General features: G+C 42.0%; 1 protein-coding gene across 1 annotated transcript in view; it reads right to left on the bottom strand.

Moving 5' to 3' along the window:
* Positions 1-305: 305 nt before the first annotated feature.
* LOC133632088 (uncharacterized) overlaps positions 306-26731 on the bottom strand; it is a 105027-nt gene continuing 78601 nt past the window's right edge. The window contains exons 3-4 of the mRNA XM_062024324.1: positions 9380-9655; positions 306-415 (exon numbers count right to left, since the gene is read on the bottom strand). Coding sequence (XP_061880308.1) covers positions 306-415; positions 9380-9655 — 386 coding nt within the window. The remainder of the gene's footprint in view (positions 416-9379; positions 9656-26731) is intronic.

Below are 26731 nucleotides of genomic sequence, written 5' to 3'. Positions count from 1 at the left end.
CATGAATATCTAATTTAATTATTATTTGCAAAAAAAAATAAAGTTTATGAGTTTTAACATCAAATATCTTGTCTTTGTAGTGCATTCAATTGAATATGGGTTGAAAATTATTTGCAAATCTTTGTATTCCGTTTGTATTTACATCTAACACAATTTCCCAACTCATATGGAAACGGGGTTTGTAGTTAGGATTTGAAATCTCGCTAGAAAGATGTCCAGGCATGGAGTACTTGTCTCTGGCCTCCTGCCTGCGAGAGGCAATGATGAGATGTATAGCAGATTAGTCTCGCTTAACAAGTGGCTGGCTAGTTTTTGTAGAGAACGTTCATTGATAGTTTGCCGTCTTTCTGGGGGAAACCGGGCTTGCTGATGAGGGACGGCCTACACCCTAACCGGGAAGGCGCCTTCACTCTATCTAGAAACATAGATTACTGGTTAAATCACACTTGACTAACTACACTAGAGCAAGACACAGGCAATTACAGTGTCTGTTACACAGAGTAAGGAGTCAGTAGGGATGACACTCGAAACCGGTTTTCCCGGTTGTTCGATAAGAAAAGAACCGAGTCCTCTGACTCGAATCCCTTTTTGAGAACCGGTACCCGTTATCGAGACCACTATAGTAAAGAAAAAGAGTTGGTTCTTTATTCGAATCCCTGGGAACGAAACGAGTCCCAACCAGAAATGCCCCTTGAGACATCACAAGAAATGACGTCACGTAGCTCAGTCATTAGGCGCAGATAGGGAAAGCAGGAAAACAATGGACCGGAAAAAGCGCTCCAAGGTGTAATAAAGTTCAAACAAAAGGTATAATTCAACGAATAACATTACTGAGAGATTTGAGCAGGGTACAAACACATGACCAACACTTTTACGACCAACCGGAAACATAGCAACCAGGCTAGCAACGCACCTCCTTTACGGCAGCTGTCGCAACGTTCTTAAAGGCCTACTGAAAGCCACTACTACCGACCACGCAGTCTGATAGTTTATATATCAATGATGAAATCTTAACATTATAACACATGCCAATACGGCCGGGTTAACTTATAAAGTGACATTTTAAATTTGCCGCTAAACTTCCGGTTCGAAACGCCTCTGAGGATGACGTATGCGTGTGACGTAGCCCGGGGAACAGAGGTATGCCTTCCCCATTGAATACAATACAAAAAGGCTCTGTTTTCATTTCATAATTCCACAGTATTCTGGACATCTGTGTTCGTGAATCTGTTGCAATTATGTTCATTGCATTATGGAGAAAGAAGCTGAGCAAGCAAAGAAGAAAGTTGTCGGTGCGAAACGGACGTATTTTTCGAACGAAGTCAGCAACAACAGTACACAGCCGGCGCGTCTTTGTTTACATTCCCGAAAGATGCAGTCATTCCCAGCTGAATATCAGGTACCGTGAGTATGCAGCCTTGGCTGCTAAACATTTGATAGCTTGACCGTATGTGCGCGTCACGTACGTAACTTTTTAAAAATATATAAGCTTTATGAACCTTGGGTTAGGTGAACGGTCTTTTGGGCTGAGTGATTGTGTGTGTTGATCAGGTGTTTGAATTGTATTGGCGTGTTCTATGGAGCTAGGAGCTAGCAGAGGAGCTAGGAGCTAGCATAACAAACACGTAGGTGTTTTTATGCAGGATTAATTTGTGGCATATTAAATATAAGCCTGGTTGTGTTGTGGTTAATAGAGTATATATATGTCTTGTGTTTATTTACTGTTGTAGTCATTCCCAGCTGAATATCAGGTCACCCCCGGCTCTCACAGCATCTTCCCTATCTGAATAGCTTCAACTCCCCACTAGTCCTTCACTTGCACTTTACTCATCCACAAATCTTTCATCCTCGCTCAAATTAATGGGGAAATTGTCGCTTTCTCGGTCCGAATCTCTCTCACTTCATGCGGCCATCATTGTAAACAATAGGGAACTTTGCGTATATGTTCAACTGACTACGTCACGCTACTTCCGGTAGGGGCAAGCCTTTTTTTATCAGATACCAAAAGTTGCGATCTTTATCGTCGTTGTTCTATACTAAATCCTTTCAGCAAAAATATGGCAATATCGCGAAATGATCAAGTATGACACATAGAATAGATCTGCTATCCCCGTTTAAATAAAAAAAATTCATTTCAGTAGGCCTTTAAGGCAACCGCAGCACATACATATATATACAACATATATCTCCCTTTTTTAACTTTTGTTTTTCTTTCCTTGTAAACAAAACAAAATCACACTGTATATGTGTTGTCTGTCTAATTATAAATAATGCAGACGAGGCGTGTTGGCTGAGTTCTTGACGTTTACTTTCACAGCGTGCTCATAACCTCATTCTTAGCTGCCGGGTGGTGACATGCAACAACAATTTTCGGGGCTACCGCGCATGCTCGTCACTCCTGTTGCATCTTAGAATTTTCTTTCAATAAAGAAATAAAGTGCAAAAATGTCAAAGCATCATAACAAACAGTTATGTCAAATAGCAGCAGAAGTGCACTTTTTGGACAGCTGTATTATTTTCAGTTTTGTGCCCAAAGGACTGATTTTATTTAACACTATATTATTATTTATACACCTATAGTGATCACAGAGAACGGTTGTTTTTGTGTTACTGTATATATTTGTTTTTCTGAAAAATCCCACTTAATATACTTTGGGTAACAACAGTCAATATTTATTTTTTATTTTTTTAGGGGGTAACAGTTAATATTTATTTATTTATTAGATTTAGTTGTTTTCTTATATAATAAAAGTGAGCTTTTGTTAAACCAAATATTGTGTGTTTTTTTCCATATACAACAACCCATCTGGACTCGATAAGAGAATCGATAAGGAATCGGTTCGATAAGAGGATTCGATAATAGGCTCGAACTCGATAATTTCTTATCAAACATCATCCCTAGGAGTCAGTCAAGCTAGAACTAACCAGCGCCAGGCTGGAAAATTCCTACACATATATAATTTCTTGTAGATTTACACACAGCTCGCAATGTTTTTTCTGCAGTGACTGTACCAGATGTGAACATGCATTCTACTGAGGTGGCAAATAATGACGCGTTCAATCTATCGCAGCACCAAGCAAACGATCTGAAAATCCCCATCATATCAATAATATATTATTCAAATTATTTAAGGCGCACTACACAAAACAAACATAACATTATTAATATCACTACTATGGATAACATTAACAAAAAATCCTCAAAACAGTCCACTACCTATAATATGGGCTTTTTAAACATCAGATCATTGTTTCCCAAAACGTTATTACCGTACTTTCCGGACTGTAAGGCGCACTTGAAAACCTTTTTTTCCCTCAAAAGTCGACAGTGCGCCTTATAACCCGGTTATATGAATGTTTCCTTCTTAACGAGGCATCTCCCCCTAATTATACAAATGCTTATATTGCCCGTCCCCTTAAAAGGGGTGGAGGGGTCGCACTAATATACAATGAAAACCTTAACCTTACCCCTAACCTAAGTAATAAATATAAATAATTTTAGGGGCTTACTATGGGGTCTGTAACGCCGCTAGCTCTCTACCTAGCTGTTATCTACCGCCCCCCTGGGCCCTATTCATACTTTATCAGTGAAATTTCAGAGTTTGTCGCTGATCTAGTGACGCACGCAGATAATATAAATATAATGGGGGATTTTAATATCCATTTGAATACTCCATCAGACCCTCCGTGTGTGGCGCTCCAGACTATAATTGATAGCTGTGGTCTTACACAAATAATATATCAATCCACGCATCACAACGGTAATACGTTAGATGGAGTCCTTGTCCGGGGTGTCACCACCTCCCAAGTTATGATACTCCTGTACACTAAAGAAATGTCCGATCATTACCTTATAAAATTCAAAGTTCTGACTCATTGTCAACAAGCTACTAAGAACCACTGCTTTAGCAGGTGCAAAATTAATGCTGTCACAACTATGACTCTTGCTTGCCTACCGCCTTCGGTAATGGTGCCATTTCCAAATTATTTGGGCTCTATCGATAACCTCACTAACAATTTTAACGATACCCTGCGCGACACCATTGATAGTATAGCACCGCTAAAGCTAATAAAGGCCCCTAAAAGGTGTACCCCCTGGTTTACAGAAGAAACTAGAGGTCTTAAACTATCATGTAGAAAGCTGGAACGCAAATGGCGTGCGACTAAACTTGAGGTTTTCCATCAAGCATGGAGTGATAGTTTACTAACTTATAAAGGTATGCTTACCTTAGCTATAGCTAATTACTGCTCTAATCTCATCCGCCTCAATAAAAATGATACTAAATATTTGTTCAGTACAGTAGCATCGCTAACCCAACAAAGGACTCCTGCCAGTAGCTCCACCCACTCGGCAGACGACTTTATGAATTTCGTTAATAAGAATATCTAACTCATTAGAAAGCAGTTTAAAGACAACACGTCCCAGCTGCAACTGGGTTCTATTAACATAGATACAAATGTATTTACGATGGATTTTGCACTCGAAAATAGTCTCTCTCTTTTTGATGAAATAACATTAGAGGAACTACAGCGGCGTGTAAATGGGATAAAACAAACAACATGTTTACTTGACCCACTTCCTGAGAAACTTATTAAGGAGCTGTTTGTAATATTAGGGCCATCAGTGCTAAATATTATAAACTTATCACTTTCCTCTGGCACTGTTCCCCTAGCATTCAAAAAAGTGGTTATTCATCCTCTGCTCAAAAGACCTAACCTCGATCCTGACCTCATGGTAAACTACCGGCCGGTGTCCCACATTCCCTTTATCTCGAAAATCCTCTGGAAAATATTTGCAAAAGGAATGTGCGATAAATGCTTTAAAATGTAATATCGGAAATGATCGGTTTCAAAATTATCGGTATCGGTTTCAAAAAGTAAAATTTATGACTTTTTAAAACGCCGCTGTGTACACGGACGTAGGGAGAAGTACAGAGCGCCAATAAACCTTAAAGGCACTGCCTTTACGTGCCGGCCCTCACATAATATCTACGGCTTTTCACACACAACTGAACGCAAGGCATACTTGATCAACAGCCATACAGGTCACACTGAGGGTGGTCGTATAAACAACTTTAACACTGTTACAAATATGCGCCACACTGTGAACCCACACCAAACAAGAATGACAAACACATTTCGGGAGAACATCCGCACCGTAACACAACATAAACACAAAAGAACAAATACCCAGAACCCCTTGCAGCACTAACTCTTCCGGGACGCTACAATATATCATACAAGTTACTAAAACAGCCTTCCTTAAAGGCCTACTGAAATGAATTTTTTTTATTTAAACGGGGATAGCAGATCTATTCTATGTGTCATACTTGATCATTTCGCGATATTGCCATATTTTTGCTGAAAGGATTTAGTATAGAACAACGACGATAAAGATTGCAACTTTTGGTATCTGATAAAAAAAAGGCTTGCACCTACCGGAAGTAGCGTGACGTAGTCAGTTGAACATATACGCAAAGTTCCCTATTGTTTACAATGATGGCCGCATGAAGTGAGAGAGATTCGGACCGAGAAAGCGACAATTTCCCCATTAATTTGAGCGAGGATGAAAGATTTGTGGATGAGTAAAGTGCAAGTGAAGGACTAGTGGGGAGTTGAAGCTATTCAGATAGGGAAGATGCTGTGAGAGCCGGGGATGACCTGATATTCAGCTGGGAATGACTACAACAGTAAATAAACACAAGACATATATATACTCTATTAGCCACAACACAACCAGGCTTATATTTAATATGCCACAAATTAATCCAGCATAAAAACACCTACGTGTTTGTTACGCTAGCTCCTAGCTCCTCTGCTAGCTCCTAGCTCCATAGAACACGCCAATACAATTCAAACACCTGATCAACACACACAATCACTCAGCCCAAAAGACCGTTCACCTAACCCAAGGTTCATAAAGCTTATATACTTTTAAAAAGTTACGTACGTGACGCGCACATACGGTCAAGCTATCAAATGTTTAGCAGCCAAGGCTGCATACTCACGGTACCTGATATTCAGCTAGGAATGACTACAACAGTAAATAAACACAAGACATATATATACTCTATTAGCCACAACACAACCAGGCTTATATTTAATATGCCACAAATTAATCCTGCATAAAAACACCTGCATGTTTGTTATGCTAGCTCCTAGCTCCTATGCTAGCTCCATAGAACACGCCAATACAATTCAAACACCTGATCAACACACACAATCACTCAGCCCAAAAGACCGTTCACCTAACCCAAGGTTCATAAAGCTTATATATTTTTAAAAAGTTACGTACGTGACGCGCACATACGGTCAAGCTATTAAATGTTTAGCAGCCAAGGCTGCATACTCACGGTACCTGATATTCAGCTGGGAATGACTACAACAGTAAATAAACACAAGACATATATATACTCTATTAGCCACAACACAACCAGGCTTATATTTAATATGCCACAAATTAATCCTGCATAAAAACACCTGCATGTTTGTTATGCTAGCTCCTAGCTCCTATGCTAGCTCCATAGAACACGCCAATACAATTCAAACACCTGATCAACACACACAATCACTCAGCCCAAAAGACCGTTCACCTAACCCAAGGTTCATAAAGCTTATATATTTTAAAAAAGTTACGTACATACGCAAAAAAAAGTTGCGCACATACGGTCAAGCGATCAAATGTTTAGAAGCCAAAGCTGCATACTCACAGTAGCACGTCTGCGTCTTTCTCATCCAAATCAAAGTAATCCTGGTAAGAGTCTGTGTTGTCCCAGTTCTCTACAGGCGTCTGTGTATCGAAGTCAAAAGTCCTCCTGATTAGAGTCTCTGTTATCCGAGTTCTTCCATCTTGACTGCATCTTCCGGGAATGTAAACAAAGAAGCGCCGGCTGTGTACTGTTGTTGCTGACTACGTTCGAAAAATACGTCCATTTCGCACCGACAACTTTCTTCTTTGCTTGCTCAGCTTCCTTCTCCATAATGCAATGAACATGATTGCAACAGATTCACGAACACAGATGTCCAGAATACTGTGGAATTATGAAATGAAAACAGAGCTTTTTCGTATTGGCTTCAATGTGGAAGGCATACCCGTGTTCGCCGGTCTACGTCACGCGCATACGTCATCCTCAGAGGCGTTTCGAACCGGAAGTTTAGCGGCAAATTTAAAATGTCACTTTATAAGTTAACCCGGCCGTATTGGCATGTGTTATAATGTTAAGATTTCATCATTGATATATAAACTATCAGACTGCGTGGTCGGTAGTAGTGGGTTTCAATAGGCCTTTCATCTCCGTAATATCGCTAAATGTGTTCTATTTTGTCCACCAGCGACACTGAGATCATTATTCATGCGTTTGTTACGTCTCGTCTCCATTACTATAATGTGTTATCTTCGGGTCTCCCTATGTCTAACATTGAAAGATTACAGTTGGTACAAAATGTGGATGCTAGACTTTTGACAAGAACAAGAAAGTTTGATCATATTACACCTATGCTGTATATACCTTTTTATATATATATATATATATATATATATATATATATATATATATATATATATATATATATAAACTATACTGGCTCACCTGCACTGGCTTCCTGTGCACTTTAGATGTGACTTTAAGGTTTTACTACTTACGTATAAAATACTACACGGTCTAGCTCCATCCTATCTTGCTGATTGTATTGTACCATATGTCCCGGCAAGAAATCTGCGTTGTAAGAACTCCGGCTTATTAGTGATTCTCAGAGCCCAAAAACAGTCTGCGGGCTATAGAGCAGTTTCTATTTTCTGGTTGGGTTAGGGTTGGTTAGGGTTAACCCTAACCCTAACCCTAAACCTAACCCTCGGCTGGACTGGACTCTCACACTATTAACTAGATCCACTATGGACTGGATTCTCACACTATAAACTAGATCCACTATGGACTGGACTCTCACACTATTAACTAGATCCACTATGGACTGGACTCTCACACTATTAACTAGATCCACTATGGACTGGATTCTCATACTATTAACTAGATCCACTACGGACTGGATTCTCACACTATTAACTAGATACACTATGGACTGGACTCACACTATAAACTAGATCCACTATGGACTGGACTCCCACACTATTAACTAGATCCACTATGGACTGGATTCTCACACTATTAACTAGATCCACTATGGACTGGACTCTCACACTATTAACTAGATCCACTATGGACTGGATTCTCACACTATTAACTAGATCCACTATGGACTGGACTCTCACACTATCAACTAGATCCACTATGGACTGGACTCTCACACTATCAACTAGATCCACTATGGACTGGACTCTCACACTATTAACTAGATCCACTATGGACTGGATTCTCATACTATTAACTAGATCCACTACGGACTGGATTCTCACACTATTAACTAGATACACTATGGACTGGACTCACACTATAAACTAGATCCACTATGGACTGGACTCCCACACTATTAACTAGATCCACTATGGACTGGATTCTCACACTATTAACTAGATCCACTATGGACTGGACTCTCACACTATTAACTAGATCCACTATGGACTGGATTCTCACACTATTAACTAGATCCACTATGGACTGGACTCTCACACTATCAACTAGATCCACTATGGACTGGACTCTCACACTATCAACTAGATCCACTATGGACTGGACTCTCACACTATTAACTAGATCCACTATGGACTGGATTCTCATACTATTAACTAGATCCACTACGGACTGGATTCTCACACTATTAACTAGATACACTATGGACTGGACTCACACTATAAACTAGATCCACTATGGACTGGACTCCCACACTATTAACTAGATCCACTATGGACTGGATTCTCACACTATTAACTAGATCCACTATGGACTGGACTCTCACACTATTAACTAGATCCACTATGGACTGGATTCTCACACTATTAACTAGATCCACTATGGACTGGACTCTCACACTATCAACTAGATCCACTATGGACTGGACTCTCACACTATTAACTAGATCCACTATGGACTGGACTCTCGCACTATTAACTAGATCCACTATGGACTGGACTCTTACACTATTAACTAGATCCACTTTACGTCCATCGCACCGGTCTCAAAGGTTTCTCATTGTTCCCATTCATTGGGTTGAGTTTTTCCTTGCCCTGATGTGGGATCTGATCTTAGGATGTCGTTGTGGCTTGTGCAGCCCTTTGAGAAATTTGTGATTAAGGAATATATAAATAAACTTTGATTGATTGAACACTTATATGGTTTTTCACCTGTGTGTGTTCTCATGTGTCGAGTCAAAGAGCTATTTTGAGAAAAGCTTTTAACCACAAACTGAGCAGCTCGAACATTTTTACCTTCACAGTCTTTATCGCTGCTCAAAGGTTCTTCAACCTCGTCTTCGTCTTGTGGTTTCTCTTCATCATCTTCAGTCTTCACAGAGAGAATACTCAGTGGAAACTTGGTGTAATCAGCTTCCTCTCGTCCTAGAAGACACTCTCCCTCCTGAGTGATGCAGAGTTCCTCCTCTTTCTTTTTAATGCAGGGTGGTTGTGGAGTCTCCTGCTTCAAAGTGGAGCTCCCCCCTAACTGAGGGGAAACTTCTTCTGGATTACTGATCAGCTGCTGGACGTCTGCAAGACACAAACAACAAAAACACACTTTCTTATATACTGTATGTGTGTGTAGTAGGGTTGTTCGGTATCACTACGGGTTCAAAAAGGAGAGAAGCTAACGCCACGCTACTGGGAACTGTAGTTAAGCTACATAGCGTCACTACTTGTTGTGCACTACTGCCCATCACTGATTCTAACGCCTAAATAAACGCTAACAAAAGTCAGCTAACAATGCAGGTAATGGGGATGCACTGTATTTCTTTTATTAAAAAAAAAAACTCTAACAAAATATCCAGCAACTTTGTATATACACGCTGTAAGTATATATGTACTGTAATAACAGGCACATTCATAATAACATGTAATATTTATGTCTTTTCATCATTTTTTATAATTTTAAGCAAATGGCGGCACATTATTTACACAGACGCATCATAATGTTCACTATTTCCTTCAACACCACCACCAACTATTACTAATAAAGGCAGACTTCACGAGACTTTGGGACAAATTATGATCCAGAACCTTATATTTTTGAGCCTGAATATAAGGAGGATGAGCTACAAGTTTTAGAAGCTGACTGATAAGCAGATCAAGCAATGGGTGAGGGCGGACCTACGTCACTTCCGCCTACCAATCCCCTAGCAACCGGGAATTCGTTGAAAACAAACCAGCTCACAGCGAACACAGCATTGACAGAAAAGGCATTTAACGAGCGTTGTGGCTTGGAAGTCGGTGTTAAATCCTTCATTTACGCATTTTTACTTATTCGCATATCGTGTGAAAAAACGAAAATGTATTATTTGCGTCAGACTCGTCTCAGTGAACTTTAAAGCTTCTCAGGCTTAGCTTAGCTTGCTAGTTAGCTTAGCCTGCGCGCTACTAAGAAAGAGACGCGGAAGTTATCAACAACTTTGTGTGAACACGCCGTACTTGTTGGAGTCCACGTCGAAGAAGAAGCACTTGTTGTCCACAGTCTTCGACGAGCCCTCCGGCAGCTCCGCGGGCTCCTCGTCCACGCCGTAATCGTCAATAAGTTTGCCCAAAGCGTCGCGGAACTCGATAAGTCCCTGCGCCGGAAGCGCGATGGTCTGACCCCAAGCCGGGCCCCCTGTTCACGGTCTACCGGATCCTCAAGAACCGTCCCCGTTGGTTGTCTTTCAGGTCCATGTAGTACTTCCGATTCTCCCGCACTAGGAACTCGCTTTTCAGGGCCCGCCGCGGCTCATCCTGCACCATGCCCAGGTTGCTGGGACACAACTGGGCGTAGTGTTCGATGAAGTCCACCAAGTAGTCGCGGAACTCGATCGCCACCGACATAGACAGCGTGAGGCGGCTCTTGTTGCCACCGGCCCCGACTTCGGCTGCGAGCCATTTGTCTCGTCTCTGTGGGCTTTTATCACGCTTTGGCAGAACAAAATACAAGCTTTGTTTTCCATTTTTCCAGTTGTGGTTAGCACAACCAAAAACAACACAGTTTTTCGGCATTTTGGAGGCAGAATGACGGGTTCAACCAGCGTAGGTCGACAGGTTAAAGAGTAATGGCAACGGTTTGTTTTCAACGCCAGTCTGGTTGCTATGGCTCGAAGAACCCGTATGTAGCTCAGTTGCCCGGATGTCGGCCCTCACCCATTAGCACTATGCTAAGTGCTGAACAAAAAATACAAAGTATATACCATCCAATTTCGATTAATATCACTTTTTATTTAAATTAAAGCAGTTTTTCCGGTGCAGGATACTACTGCGGTAACTTCTGACAAACATTTCCGCAATTTTTGATAGAGGAAAAATGCTAACAGGTTCTTTGTTTACATTGTTCAACAAAGTCGGCTAATTTCTATTTTTAGGGCTTGGCATTCAAACAGCTTTCAAATGAGGGAACGCAACACACTCACCTTCATCTTCGCTTTTCAGATTGTTCTCCGTTGGTGGCGCTGATTCTCTTTCATGTTCTCTTTTAGCGGACGTCGCCATCTTAGCATAGCAGTAGTCGTCCATCTTCTATCACGTCTTCAATCTTCACTTCAGATAACACGCCGTCGCTCCACACTCAAAGTCCGTTTAGTGGGCTTCAGAAAATGTGAATAGTTGAGGTATTTGATGCTATTTTTGAATCTATAAGATCGTAAATGTGAAACTTCTCCGGAAAGCCACGCCGCTTAGTCCGCCATCTTGGACTTTCCGCTTTGCCACTGTTCCATGTGTTTGCGCATGCGCCAGAAGTGTGCAACTTCCGATCGACAACTGCACTTTAAAAAATAAAATACCTTTTAAATAATTAGCGGCCCTTTTCATCTTTTCTTACATTTCTGGCTCATAATTGAAGTGCTCCTCATCACGAAAACATGTTTTGATATCAAAATACTTTGGAGATAGAAATGAAACAAAAGTCGACAATGTTGTATTCTGTCTTTTAGTGGGTTCAAGCAAACGGCAAGTTGTTTGACAAAGTAAGTGTTGTGAAAGTGTGAAACTCACACTACCCCAGTATACATTTTCAACATTATAGCATTTCACCCTTTTGACGTTTTTTCCTCTTGACTTTTATCAGTAATATCCTCATTGAAGGATGACTTGTACTCGACCTCGGACCAACTGCACTCAGTGAGGAAACAAACACGCTCACATAAATATTGCTCTTATTGCAAGCATAGACAGCAGAACACTTCTATTTTCACTTTTGTACACTGACTTTAGTTATCTGCTGCACTGACAAGATGCCTGCTCGGTGCGTGTTGGCGACTGTAGCCAAACTGCTGTGTCAAAACTGCCGTGTGACGTCACCATTGACCTTTTTCTTTTACACACACCCGGGAACATGAAAACAAAATAATGGGCTCTGTTGGCCACTTACTTAATAAACATACAGGACAAAGTGCGTCCTGATTCTTTGATTCTATTTTAAACTTGATGTGTGCCGATGATAAGAAAGTTTGTCGCTGCATTACTGACTAATAACCTCAGTTTTATCTGAAGTTCCATCGAGGTTTGTTTTGAAGCGAAAGTGGGCGCAGAGCACATCCCTCTACCACTGGTGTGTGACGTCATCGCTGCTTGTGCAATGCGCACTGCCTTCCTGCGCCGGTCAAAACCAACTGTTGGAGCCAGTTGGAGCCTATCTATATTATTTATTTATTAATTGTTTGACAATGAAATCAAATGTCAAGAATGATGTTAATGAATTATTGGATATTTTAGATTTCATTGTGATTGACTTGATTGTTTTCAGCTGCTCACGCTCCTACTGGTGAGCCACTTCCTCCTCCTATAATTAAGAAGACAGGACAGCTGGGGGCCCTTTGTCTGTCTATCATGTTGAAGGAGTGAAACAGTTTGTTTACCGCTAAAACAAGTTATTTTGAAGCCACGCTAAACAAGTTACTTTGAAGTCACGCTAAATAAGTTATTTTGATTATGTTGAAAGTCAACCACAGAGAATATTTTTTGTTTGTGAAAATAAATTATGATCATTTGGAATCTAGAAATAACTCCACGAGTGCTTATTAAGGAATTTAGTGAGTCAAACACCTCCTCCTCAAGACTAGTCTGCATTACTTTATTTTTTCGAAACTTTTTTGAACGCAAGAGTAGCCGTTACAAGTAAACAAACTTCACTGAAGACCCAAAAGACCAACCAAGATCGCGCTGCACCGATGACAGCCAGCAGCCGGCGGGCCGTGAGTAAAATAAGCTGATGACGTCATGAATGAACGCGCCGCTGCGCTGTATGGAATCAAAGGAAAGCTGCAGATTGTGGATGTGAAATGCAATAAAACAGGATGTTGGAAGGACATTTAAGAATGAAATAAGTGGACATTAAATTGAGCTGTGTGATTACCTGGAATGATGTCTGGCACACCTGAGACGGCAGCTGAGCACGAGGACATGCTGTGAACGCGCATTGCTTCGCGCAGAGGCAGACTGGGCGCGTGCACGGGGAGTCTAAATGAACGGATGTTAGAAATGCTGATAAAGTCAATGATGCATTTAAAGGAGCTGTGGATGAATATAAAAATGCTCACAACTTTGTGCAAGAATTCTTATCAGAAGAGGAAAAGGAAAATGATTATTATGACTGGTATGAACCCGGAATAATAAATTTGAATTATTTCATGAAAGATGTTGAAACATGGAAAAGAGAAATTGCACAATCAAAAGTTGGACCACTGGACAGCGTATCAAATGTATCTCACAAATCAAAGTCTGCCACTGGATCAAAAGCCTCCAGATGTTCCTCAGTATCCTCAGAATTAAAAATTGCCAAAGCGGAACAAGCTGCTACAATGGCTAGAGCTGCTGCACTGAAGGAAAAACACACCTTGCAACTGGAGGAAACAAAGCTTAAAGCAAAGATGGAGCAAATGGAGTTGGAAGCAGACCTCGCAGCATCAACTGCTAAAATACAAATCCTTCAAAGTGATTTAATTCATGGAAGCCATGATGTGGCTCAGGTACCTCCGGGTGATGGCATGACTGAATATTATTATTCTCATCATGAAAGAGAAACTATGGAGAGCAATATGGACTTTATAGAGTTCGGTGCAATACCCAAGACCCCACTTCACCAAACCATCTTAAGTCTCCACAGACCTCTACTTAAAAGGAACACCAACACATCAGAAGATCTAAATAAATCTCAAAACAAAAACGCAACTAAAAAACACAAGACCCAAAGTGTACATCAGACTCAACCAATAAATCACTCTGCACAAGATAATGTGGTTATCAATGCTGCTCATGATAACTTGGATATGGTTATTCAAAGACAAAGTGACATCGCAAAACTCATTGCCTCACAGCAAAAACTGTCTCTACTACCAGCAAAAGAGATGTCGTGTTTGATGGTAACCCACTGGCATATCAGTCTTTTATCCGTGCATTTGAACACTTGATTGAAGACAAGACTGATAATGATCAAGACCGGCTCTACTACCTTGAGTGGTTTGCCAAGAGACTTGATTCGCAGCTGTTTGCACATGGAAGCCAGTAGGGGCTATAATGAAGCAAGGTGCCTCTTAAAAGAACACTTTGGAAATTAGATTAAAATATCGGGAGCTTATTTGGAAAAAGCCTTGAATTGGACAGCGATTAAAGCTGAGGATGGGAAAATGCTGCATGCATATGCAATGTATTTGAGAGGATGCTGTAATGTAATGCAATATTTACAGTATTTGGAGGAACTTGATATCCCATAGAACCTAAGGCTAATTACATCCAAACTACCCTACAAACTCAGAGAAAGGTGGCGAAGCACAGCTTATGAGACACAACAGAGAACTGGCAGGAGAATCAGATTTAACAACTTTGTGGATTTTGTGGAAAAGCATGCCAAGATGCTTTTGGATCCGTTGTTTGGAGACATTCAGGACCAAATAACAACGAAAAGGCCTCTTCCAAGAAGCACAAGTGAACTAAAACCAATCAGCCAAAGACACAGCAGCTTTGCTACTTCAGTAGCTGTGAATACAGAGCCAGCAGGATGCACTGTAAAACAATCATCTGTTCCACAACAACCTGCTCAAACCACACCCAGTGGTATTCATCCCTTTATGTGGATATTGTCATGGCAAACATGCTCTGATTGACCGCTCACAATTCAAAACACAGTCACATGACAAAAGGCTTGAATTTTTAAGAAGACGAGGATATTGTTTTGGTTGCCTACTAAAAGGTCATTTAAGCAAAAATTGTAAAAGAAGATTAATGTGTCAGGTTTGCAAAATGAAACATCCTACTGTACTTCATATTTCAAGTGAAAAAGGCCCAAGGCAGGAAAAGCAAGCGAAGCCCACTGCTGGAACAGAAGAAACCCCTATAAGCATTGCTCTTGTTTCAGCCGGTGATGCAACCAGGGCCGGGAAAGACTGTGCACTTGCAATCGTTCCAGTCAGAGTTAAGGCGGGAAAAGGGAACAGGTATGTTCAGACCTATGCCTTCCTCGATCCAGGCAGCACGGCAACATTTTGCACGGAGAATCTAATTGACCGACTGAATGTGAAAGGACGCAAAACAGAAATTATTTTGCGAGCAATGGGACAGGAAAAGCCTACGAAGACCTATGAGGTCAGAGGACTAGAGGTTGGAGACTTGGAAGGGTTCACATATCTGGACCTGCCGAAAGTGTACACACAGAGCAAGATACCTGTCTCAAAGAAAAACATCATCACAAAGGCTGACTTGAAGAGGTGGCCATATCTTGGTGGCATTGACTTAAAAGAAATTGAGGCAGATGTTGAACTTCTTATTGGGACTGATGTTCCTCGGGCAATGGAGCCGTGGAATATAATAAACAGTCAAAAGAATGGACCATATGCAGTCCAAACCAGACTGGGATGAGTGGTAACTGGACCACTCAGTTGCAGTGCTACAGAACATGCTGGGCCCATTGCAGTGTCAACTAACATAATCTCAGTAATTGAGCTGAAGGACCTCCTCATCAGACAATATAACCAGGATTTCTCTGAAAACATATTTGAGGAGAAAAATGAGATGTCAGTTGAGGATAAATGTTCTATGGAGATCGCCTCAAGTTCAGTCTTTCTTAAAGATGGTCACAATCCTCTGCCACTGCCTTTCCGGGATAAAGACAAAGTCACACCTCAGGATAAGTTCAGAGAGAAAGAAAGACATTGGCATTCCTCCTCTTCTTCTTCCAAAAAAAGCCATGACGAAGATAAAGAAAAGGTCAAGAAGGACAAAGGAGACAAACGTGACAAAACGGAGGAACTCTGAGACCTGTACGGTCAGAGGGGAAGCTTACTTTTTGACAAAGAGCCAATGCCCTTAGAGGCTGATCCTTACACATTCCCATACGGCGGAAAAGGAGATGGCAAAGACGTACACAGAACAGTTGAAAAGGAGAAAAATAAGAAAATCAAGGACTCCACCAAGGACAAGACCATGGACCATGGAACAAGGAAACACATAAGACCATGGACCATGGAACAAGGAAATATATAACAAGACCATGGAACAAGGAAACACATAACAAGGCCATGGACCTAAGACCATGGAACAAGTAAAGACATTTCCAGATGCCAAAGGCTTTGTGAGAAGTGTTTTGGTTAAAACCAAGACCAACACGGTTCAACAACCAATAGATAAACTCTGGCTGCTAATGGAAGCAGTTTGATGGACTGAGGGGGGCTTCGGTTCTCCAGACTCGATGACCGCTTCAGATATGACTATGGACTTTGAAGAGACTTGACGATTAACTCAAGTAACTTAATTAACTTTGAATTTGAAGAACATAATTGTTTGGATTGTATTGTTCCATTATGGCTCTTGTGAATATTATTATTTATGTAATTGTTTTGCTAAAGCACACAATTAGGCGCCGGGATGTTGGAGCCAGTTGGAGCCTATCTATATTATTTATTTATTAATTGTTTGACAATGAAATCAAATGTCAAGAATGATGTTAATGAATTATTGGATGTTTTAGATTTCATTGTGATTGACTGATTGTTTTCAGCTGCTCACGCTCCTACTGGTGAGCCACTTCCTCCTCCTATAATTAAGAAGACAGGACAGCTGGGGGCCCTTTGTCTGTCTATCATGTTGAAGGAGTGAGGAGTGAACCGTTTGTTTACCGCTAAAACAAGTTATTTTGAAGCCACGCTAAAACAAGTTATTTTGAAGCCACGCTAAACAAGCAACGCTAAACAAGTTACTTTGAAGCCACGCTAAATAAGTTATTTTGATTATTTTGAAAGTCAACCACGGAGAATATTTTTTGTTTGTGAAAATAAATTATGATAATTTTGAATCTAGAAATATCTCCGCGAGTGCTTAAGGAATTTAGTGAGTCAAACACCTCCTCCTCAAGACTAGTCTGCATTACTTTATTTTTATTTTTTCGAAACTTTTTTGAACGCAAGAGTAGCCGTTACACCAACACTGTGATTAATCATCATTCATTTATGGTAACGCATTAACATTGACAGCCTTAGTTGAAAGCCATACTTTATTTATTATTTTAACTGATAATGTATGGAAGTAGAATTGTCTCACATCAACTTATATATATCAATATTATATTAATACTAATGCATATATTAATAAATATACAAATACAAATGTGATATATAAATAAATAATTTGTATAAATACACTTGTATTTGTAAATATATTTTTGAGATTTGAAAATATATACAAATAAAATGTATAAATATAAAAATGTGACATACAAATAAATCGAGAATTTCTATAAATGAACGTGTATTGGTAAATATATTTTTGAGATGTGAATATAAATATGCTTGATTTTGTATTTGTATTGAATTTGCATATGTGGATCGCTTTTCTGCTTTTGTGTCGATGAGACATTTCTACCACAAACCAGATGCACAAATACATGTGACCTACACACTCCCCTGAACAACCAGCAGAGGGCACTGCAGCCAGAGTCACACATTGCACTGATAAGAGATCAGTATCTACATCGGGACAAGGTCATTAAACGGCATTGATGCAATAAAATAAGCAGCTAGCACGGTCTTTCAGATTAACTGAAAACATTAGCATTAGCTAACACAATGCTAACGTTAGCTAGCTCAGGCCCATTGTGCGTTTTATCTGTAAAGACGTGGATTGTTTTTGTATATTGTACAATGCATCTGTGACCCAGACTGCTCTGGCTGCAGTGCCCTCTCCTGGTTGTGTAGGGGAGTGTGTAGGTCACATTTATTTGTGCATCTGGTTAGTGGTGGAAATGTCTCATCTACACAAAAGGAAAAAAAGCAATCCACATATGCAAATTCAATACAAAAACACAATCAAGCATATTTATATTCAAATCTCAAATATATATTCACAAATACACATTTATACAAATTCTTGATTTATTTGTATGTCACATTTTTATATTCATACATTTTGTTTATATATATTTTCAAATCTCAAAAATATATTTACAAATACGCGTTTATTTATACAAATTATTTATGAATAACATTTGTATATTTATTAATATATGCATATGTATTAATATCATATTGATATATGTAAGTTGATGTGAGACAATTCTACTTCCATACATGATCAGTGTTACTCCCTCCGAGGTCTTAATCAAGGTTTTTCTCACAGACATTTATTTCAGCCACGTCTTCTTCCCGTTACCAACGATGCCAAATATAATGCCGTCAGAAGTAATAAAATAAGCAAACAGAACTTACAATTAGTCTGACATCCAAAAAAGAAAACACATAGATTTCACAAACATATCAGAAGTAATCATACCTCGTTGGCCTCATAAACTCCAAGGGAATAAAGTTTATTTTCAATCCGAGACTCCATTAACGTCTTCCACATCAAACACTTGTCGTCTCATGCTGCTTCCTTAATTCCCTCACATATTAATTGTCCCCCCAACAACGTGACCAAACCGGAAACAAAACATATATTCCCCACTCAATTGACATGGGTTTGTAACAAAAATAAAGTTAACAAACTTGCATGAATTAACCCAAGGAAATACCTTTTTAATCACATTATGTGCACAATATGAACTTATCTTTATGCATTGTATTTATTTATTCTCACCAACTATGACATTATATATCAAATATACATGTTGCTTCTGTCAGCAGCTACACTGACATTGATGTGTCTCTGAGAACTGAACACATTTTTATAACTTATAACAAAATGTGTTTATACAGTAACCTGCTCACATGAGTCAGATTACAGCAGGGGTGTCAACCTCATTTTAGCTCAGGGGCCGCATGGAGGAAAATCTATTTCCACGTGGGCGGGACGGGTAAAATCATGGCATGATAACTTAAAAATACAAATATGACAAAGTCAAAGATTAAAAGTTGGCAGTTTGTTATGCAAACAGTTACCCAGTATCCCTTATGCGTCAACGTCAGTTTTGATACATCTCAACTTTGCAGTGAAAAAGGGTGTAGTGCAGGTTTTTGAGCGTGGGCAAACTTGACACATGAGGCCCCAGGTCCCTGGACTGAAGAGGGAGTAACCAAGCACTTGAAGCATCATCTATCTTACTGTTCAGGAAGGTTTCAGATACAGAGAAGACATGGGGTCATGAGTGGATAAGATTATGCTCCAAATAATCCAAGTTTGTATGAATACCTCAGATATTTGTGAAAGAAGCAGTGAGGAGGTCCTGGGTAGGGTGGATGTCGCCACATATGAGCAACATCATCATGTTCGTCCTTCGTTTTCGAAGATGACCAGGTGACTTCACGTGGATTTGTGTGTGCGAAGATGGCTGATGAGGCCAATCCTTGCGCGGAATGACCGGCTGCAGTGAGGGCAGGTTATGGCTGGGGGGTGGCTGGCAGGGAGGGAGGAACTGTCTCTGGTCTTGCGAAGCTGTCGTTTCTGTTCGGCTTCATGGATGAGTTTTTCCTCGAAGTCTGCTACACCATGCCAGACTGCAGAGCGCCAGTTTGAACGGTGTTGGGCATCGGCTTCCCTTGTCTCTGGGTCCAGACCACAGCCCTTGAGACTGGCCTTTAAGGTGTCCTTAAAGCGTTTCTGCTGTCCGCCGCGTGAGCGCTTTCCATGGTGCAGTTCACCGTACAGGAGCATTTTTGGTAGGCGTTCATCTGACATGCGGCAGACATGGCCAGCCCATCTCAGCTGGGAACGCTTGAGGATGGCATAGATAATAATAATAATGAATTGCATTTGTTACGCACTTTACATTTGTTAAAATCTCAAAGTGCTACAAAGTATTAAAAATAAAAATAGAAAGTAAGAATATGTAATAAAAAATTAAAATAGAAATGAATCATGACACACACTAGATAAAACAGAAACATAGATAAAGTAGAAATAAGAGCCTGAAAGCACTGGATAAAAAAACAGATAAGCAAGCAGTGCATTTAAAAACAAGAAGGCAGAGAAATTAGATAAAAGCTGTGCTAAAAAGGTGGGTTTTTAGTCCCTTCTTAAAATGGTCGACCGACTGTGGTGCTCTAAGATGGTCGGGGAGAGCGTTCCAAAGTTCGGGAGCGGTCGAGCAGAAAGCCCGGCGGCCCATAGATTGTAACTTTGTCCTGATGGGTTTGAGGAGGTTAGTGTTTGAGGAGCGGAGGCTGCGGGTAGGGGGTTGAGGGGAAACTAGGTCCTTGAGGTAGGAGGGGGCGTTGCCGTAGATGCATTGGTGAGTGAGCAGGTTGATCTTAAATTGGGTCCGGGATGCAATAGGGAGCCAGTGGAGTGATGTGAGGATAGGTGTGATATGATCACGCGTGCGCACTCTCGTCAGGATCCTCGCTGCGCTGTTTTGAATGTACTGGAGCTTTTTGATGCTCTTTTTGGGGACCCTGACGAGGAGTGCGTTGCAGTAATCAAGCCTGGAGGAGATGAAGGCATGGACGAGTCTTTCAGTGTCGGCTGGGGTGAGTGAGGGGCGGAGTCTTGAGATGTTGCGGAGGTGAAAGAAAGAGGTTTTGCGCAGATAGTTGATGTGGGCTTCAAAGTTCAGGTGGGGGTCCATTTTCACTCCCAGGTTGGTCACAACTGGGGAGAGTGGCAGGTCCTGTCCAGAGAAGGTGATGCTGGTTATGGGGCATGTGTTGATCTGGTGTGGGGTGCCTATTTTCATGACCACTGTTTTTGAGCTATTGAGCTGCAGGAAGTTGATGCTCATCCATGCCTTTATCTCCTCCAGGCAGGTGGTGAGAATGGAGAGGGGCGTTGGAAATGAGGGTGAGGTTTGCATTGTTTGCAGGTAGAGCTGTGTATCATCAGCATAGCAATGGAAGGAAATTCCATGCCTGCTGATGATACGGCCAAGGGGTAGTAGATACAAGGTGAACAGGGTGGGGCCGAGGACAGATCCCTGGGGTACACCGCAGGTGACAGGCAGGGTGCGCGAATGTGAACCTCCCAGGGAGACATATTCTGACCGACCGGAGATGTAGGACTTGAACCACTGTAGTGCTGTATTGTTGAGACCGATGGTGGATTGAAGGCGACTGATTAGGATGTTGTGGTCGACAGTGTCAAATGCGGCTGTAAGGTCCAGTAGGATTAACAGAGAAGGGGGAGCCGGCATCCGCCGCCATCAGGAGGTCGTTAGTGACCCTGACCAGGGCGGTTTCTGTGCTGTGGGCAGAACGGAAACCAGATTGAAATTTTTCGCTAATGTTGTTGAGTTTGAGATGAGTTTGGAGCTGTGAGGAGACTACTTTCTCCAGTTTTTTAGAGAGGAATGGTAGGTTTGAGATGGGCCTGTAGTTGGAGAGGGTGTCTGGGTCGAGGGAGGGTTTTTTAAGAAGAGGGGTGAGGATGGCGGTCTTAAGAGTTAGTGGAATGTGGCCGGTCTGAAAGGAGAGGTAGATGATGTTGGTGATCAGGGGGCTTATTGTACAGATGTTGGTTTTGACTAAGGTGGTGGGAAGAGGGTCCAGGGCACAGGTAGAGGGCTTCATTCCTCTGACAATGTCCTCAATCTCTTGCTGTGTAGTGCTGGTGAAAGATGAGAGGGGGTTAGGGATCAGAGGCAGTGGGACGATGGTTGGGACAATTTGAGTGACGGGGCCAGAAAGGAGGGAGCGGATGTTGTCTACCTTAGTTCTGAAGAACTCAAGGTAGGTGTTGCATTGATCAGCTGTTGTGTTATGGTGTTTGGAGGATTGTGGTTGCAGAAAGTGGTTGACGGTGGAGAAGAGTGTTTTAGAGTTGCCAGGGTTTTTGTTGATTATGTTGGAGTAAAATTGTGACTGTGCCTCCCTGAGAGATCTTGCGTAGGCCTTTTGGTGTTCCCTAAAGGCCTGTCTGTGGACAGTTAGCCCAGTGGAGTTTCGCCGCCGCTCCAGAGCCCGCCCGGCCGTCTTCATTTTCCTCAGCTCGGGTGTGAACCAGGGGGCTGAGTGTGAGAAGGTGACTGTACGGGTTTTAACAGGGGCGTGGAGGTCGAGGAGGTTTTTCAAAATGGTGTTGTAGTGGTCGACTGCATCGCTCAAGGATGGGGGGATTGCAGCAGAGAGGAATTCCAGGTCGAAGGTGAAAGTGGCGGGGTTTATGTTTTTAAAATTACGGAAATTGATTTGGCGTTTGGGCTTGATATGAGAGGTAGGGAACTGTAGCTCCATGGAAATGACCTTGTGGTCAGACACGCCCAGTGAGTAGGCGACCAGATTTTTGATGGGAGTGGAGTCTGTGATGACCAGGTCAAGAGTGTGTCCCCTGCTGTGTGTGGGGGTATCCACATGTTGTGTGAGGTCCAGAGAGTCCAGTAGTTGTAAGAAATCAGATGCAAATTGGCAGGATGGGTTGTCCACATGGATGTTTATGTCTCCCAGAATTATGACATTTGTGGATGTTGAGCAGAGGGTGGTGAGGAGGTCAGAAACTTCGGAGATGAAAGTTGCGTTTTGTTTGGGTGGTCGGTAAATGAGGAGCAGGGTCATGGAAAAGGGGGGTTTGCAGTTGAATGCAAAGCATTCGAAAGTGGACAGCGGAGGCAGGGGGACAGGGGACAGTTCCAGGTGGTCCTTGTGGAGAATAGCTATGCCACCACCACGCCCCGTGCTGCGGGCCTTCTCTAGGTATTTATAGCCAGGAGGGCATGCACGGTTGAGGTTGATGTATTCCTCTGGTTTGTGCCAGGTTTCAGTGAGACACATTAGGTCTAGTCCCTTGTCGAGGATGTGAGTATGAATGAGTGCGGTTTTGTCAGTGAGAGATTGAACATTGAAAAGTTCAATTTTGAGTAATGGGGAGGGAGTAAATCTCTGGAGAGGGCGAAGTAGATTGAGATCCACTCCACGTTTATTTTGCAGCCTGGTAAGTGGAAGCCTCACGGTGTGAGCAGTGGAATCCACTCCAGTGACTGGAAGCTTCACAGTGTGATCCACTCCATGTTTTCCACGTAGCTTATGGTTGCGTGGTCTCGCGTCATTTCCGGGGTTGCTACATGGTCCCATGTTGCCGGCGTTCTGATGACGCGAATTGGGTGCGACTTGGCGTTGTGTTGAGCAGATGGAAGGGATAGAGGACTGGCTGTAAACAAATTGTCGTCGGGAGCCTCTGTTTGTAGCGGGATCGGCATATGAGTCCAAGTTGTTGAATTATTGAGATGCATGCTGGAATGGCGCTTTTGTTAAGCTCCAGCAGCTTCGAGAAGGAGTATTTCAGCATAGTGGCAGCAAGCGGAGGGAAAATGTTTGTCCGGGATCCGACGTTAGCAGCCGGGAGTCCAAGGCTAGGCTGCCCGGATTTAAACCACACAGCAACAGGTAGTCAGGCTGTATTTGCAGTCCAGTCGATGGGCCACCACCGCCAGACAGCGGCAAGAGAAGGTGGGAAAGACACTATGCTATCCATCTCAGCCCTGTGGAGGACCTCAGTGTCTGGGATCTTGTCCTGCCACCTGATGTTGAGCAGCCTCCTGAGGGATCTCATGTGGAAAGCGTTAAGCTGTTTAGAATGCCGGCTGTATACAGTCCAGGTCTCACAGGCATACAGCAGGGCGGGTAGGACAACAGCACGGTAGACCTTAAGTTTGGTCCGTAGGCTAAGCCCTCTGCGCTCCCAGACAGAACTGCGAAGTCGGCCAAATGCAGCACTTCCATGCGCTATCCTATGCATGACCTCCTCGTCAATGTTGCCCACGCGTGACAAGGTGCTACCCAGGTAGACAAACTTTTCAGCAGCTTTGAAGTCCTCACCATTTACGCTGACGAGGGGCTCAGTGTACGGGTCTCCAGGAGCAGGTTGATGCATCACCTCTGTTTTCTTTGTACTGATTGTGAGTCCAAAGTCTGAGCATGCTGTGGCAAAGTTGTTCATGCTCCGTTGCATTTCCAGCTCGCTGGAAGCATTCAGGGCACAGTCGTCGGCAAAGAGAAAGTCATGAACCTTGGTGGTCTGTACTTTTGTCTTTGCCTGGAGTCTTCGCAGATTAAACAGCTTGAGCAAAATACCACAAACTAAACAGCTAATTGGTTATTTTCCCTTGTGTGTTCCTATGTGTTTTACTGCGTCTGCATTATGTGTGAACCTTTTACAGCACACTGAACAACTTAATGGTTTTTCTCCAGCGTGTGTTCTTATGTGTCGACACAATGAGCTATTATTAGGAAAGCTTTTACCACAAACTGAACAATTAAATGGTCTTAGTCCAGTGTGTGTTCTAATGTGTTGCGTCAAATTCCTCTTAACAGAAAAGCCTTTGCCACAAATTGAACAAATAAATGGTTTTTCACCTGTGTGTGTTCTCATGTGTTCAGTCAAAGTGCTCTTAACAGAAAAGCTTTTGGCACAAACTGAACAATTAAATGTTTTTTCACCTGTGTGTATTCTCATGTGTTGAGTCAACTTGCTATTTTGACAAAAGCTGTTGCCACAAACTGAACACTGAAATGGTTTTTCACCTGTGTGTGTTCTCATGTGTTGAGTCAAACTGCAATTTCGAGAAAAGCTGTTACCACAAACTAAACAGTTAAATGGTTTTTCACCTGTGTGTGTTCTCATGTGTTCAGTCAAACTGCAATTTCGAGAAAAGCTTTTGCTACAAACTGAACAATTAAATGTTTTTTCTCCTGTGTGTGTTTTCATGTGTTCAGTCAAACCACAATTTCGAGAAAAGCTTTTGCCACAAACTGAACAATGGAATGGTTTTTCACCTGTGTGTGTTCTCATGTGTCGAGTCAAACGGCTCTTTTTAGTAAAACTTTCAGCACAAACTGAGCAGCTCAGACATGTTTTACCTCTCTTCTTTGAAGAGCATTCAGAGTGTTTGTTGTCAGTGTGAGTCCTCATATCACCTTCACAGTCTTTATCGCTGCTCAAAGGTTCTTCAACCTCGTCTTCAGCCTCACTATCTGATAGTGGAGCTAAGAGGTTGTCTACTTGTGGTTTCTCTTCATCATCTTCAGTCTTCACAGAGAGAATACTCAGTGGAAACTTGGTGTAATCAGCTTCCTCTCGTCCTAGAAGACACTCTCCCTCCTGAGTGATGCAGAGTTCCTCCTCTTCCTTTTTAATGCAGGGTGGTTGTGGAGTCTCCTGCTTCAAAGTGGAGCTCCCCCCTAACTGAGGGGAAACTTCTTCTGGATTACCGATCAGCTGCTGGACGTCTGCAAGACACAAACAACAAAAACACACTATCTTCTATGTACTGTATGTGTGTGTAGTAGGGTTGTACAGTATACTGCTACTAATAAAGTATTGTGGTACTAATCAATTGAAATCGGTACTATACCACCTTTGAAAAGTACCGGTACCGTTCTTTCATCTGAATGCTGCTGTGTGGCGGTGACTACAGAGCCAAGGCGCATGATGTTGAGTGTGTCAAAACGCACACACAAAGTGCATACAAGCAATAACATGGTGGAGAGGAAGAAAGGCAACAAAGGACAATTCTACTGGTTAATAAAGAGGGTGCGTGAAGTGTAAATAGTGACAGGTTGTAGAACATGTTTAAATGCAGTAATGGTTTGAATACTAAAGAGCTGAAAAGCTCTAGAAAGGCCAGTGCAGGGGTCTCTAAACTTTTTGACTCGAGGGCCACATTTGGCTAAAAAAAATTGGCCGAGGGCTTTTCATATATATATATATATATATATATATATATATATATATATATATATATGTGTGTATTCATGTATATATACACATATATTGATATACTATACATAATATTAATGGCGTTTCCAGTGAGGGTTGGACTCCGCCAAGGCTGCCCTTTGTCGCCCATTCTGTTCATAACTTTTATGGACATAATTTCTAGGCGCAGTCAGGGCGTTGAGGGGATCTGGTTTGGTGGCCGCAGGATTAGGTCTCTGCTTTTTGCAGATGATGTGGTCCTGATGGCTTCATCTGGCCAGGATCTTCAGCTCTCACTGGATCTGTTCGCAGCCGAGTGTGAAGCGACTGGGATGAGAATCAGCACCTCCAAGTCCGAGTCCATGGTTCTTGCCCGGAAAAGGGTGGAGTGTCATCTCCGGGTTGGGGAGGAGATCTTGACCCAAGTAGAGGAGTTCAAGTACCTCGGAGTCTTGTTCACGGTGCGGTGTCTTTAGTAATGCGGACGTGTTGAAGAAGGAGTTGAGCCAGAAGGCAAAGATCTCAATTTACCGGTCGATCTACGTTCCCATCCTCACCTATGGTCAT

The sequence above is a fragment of the Entelurus aequoreus genome, linkage group LG17 (assembly GCF_033978785.1).
Source record: "Entelurus aequoreus isolate RoL-2023_Sb linkage group LG17, RoL_Eaeq_v1.1, whole genome shotgun sequence".
Classification (NCBI taxonomy): Eukaryota; Metazoa; Chordata; class Actinopteri; order Syngnathiformes; family Syngnathidae; genus Entelurus; species Entelurus aequoreus.
Note: the sequence above shows the minus strand (reverse complement) of the source record. Positions and strands in the feature narration are given on the sequence as shown.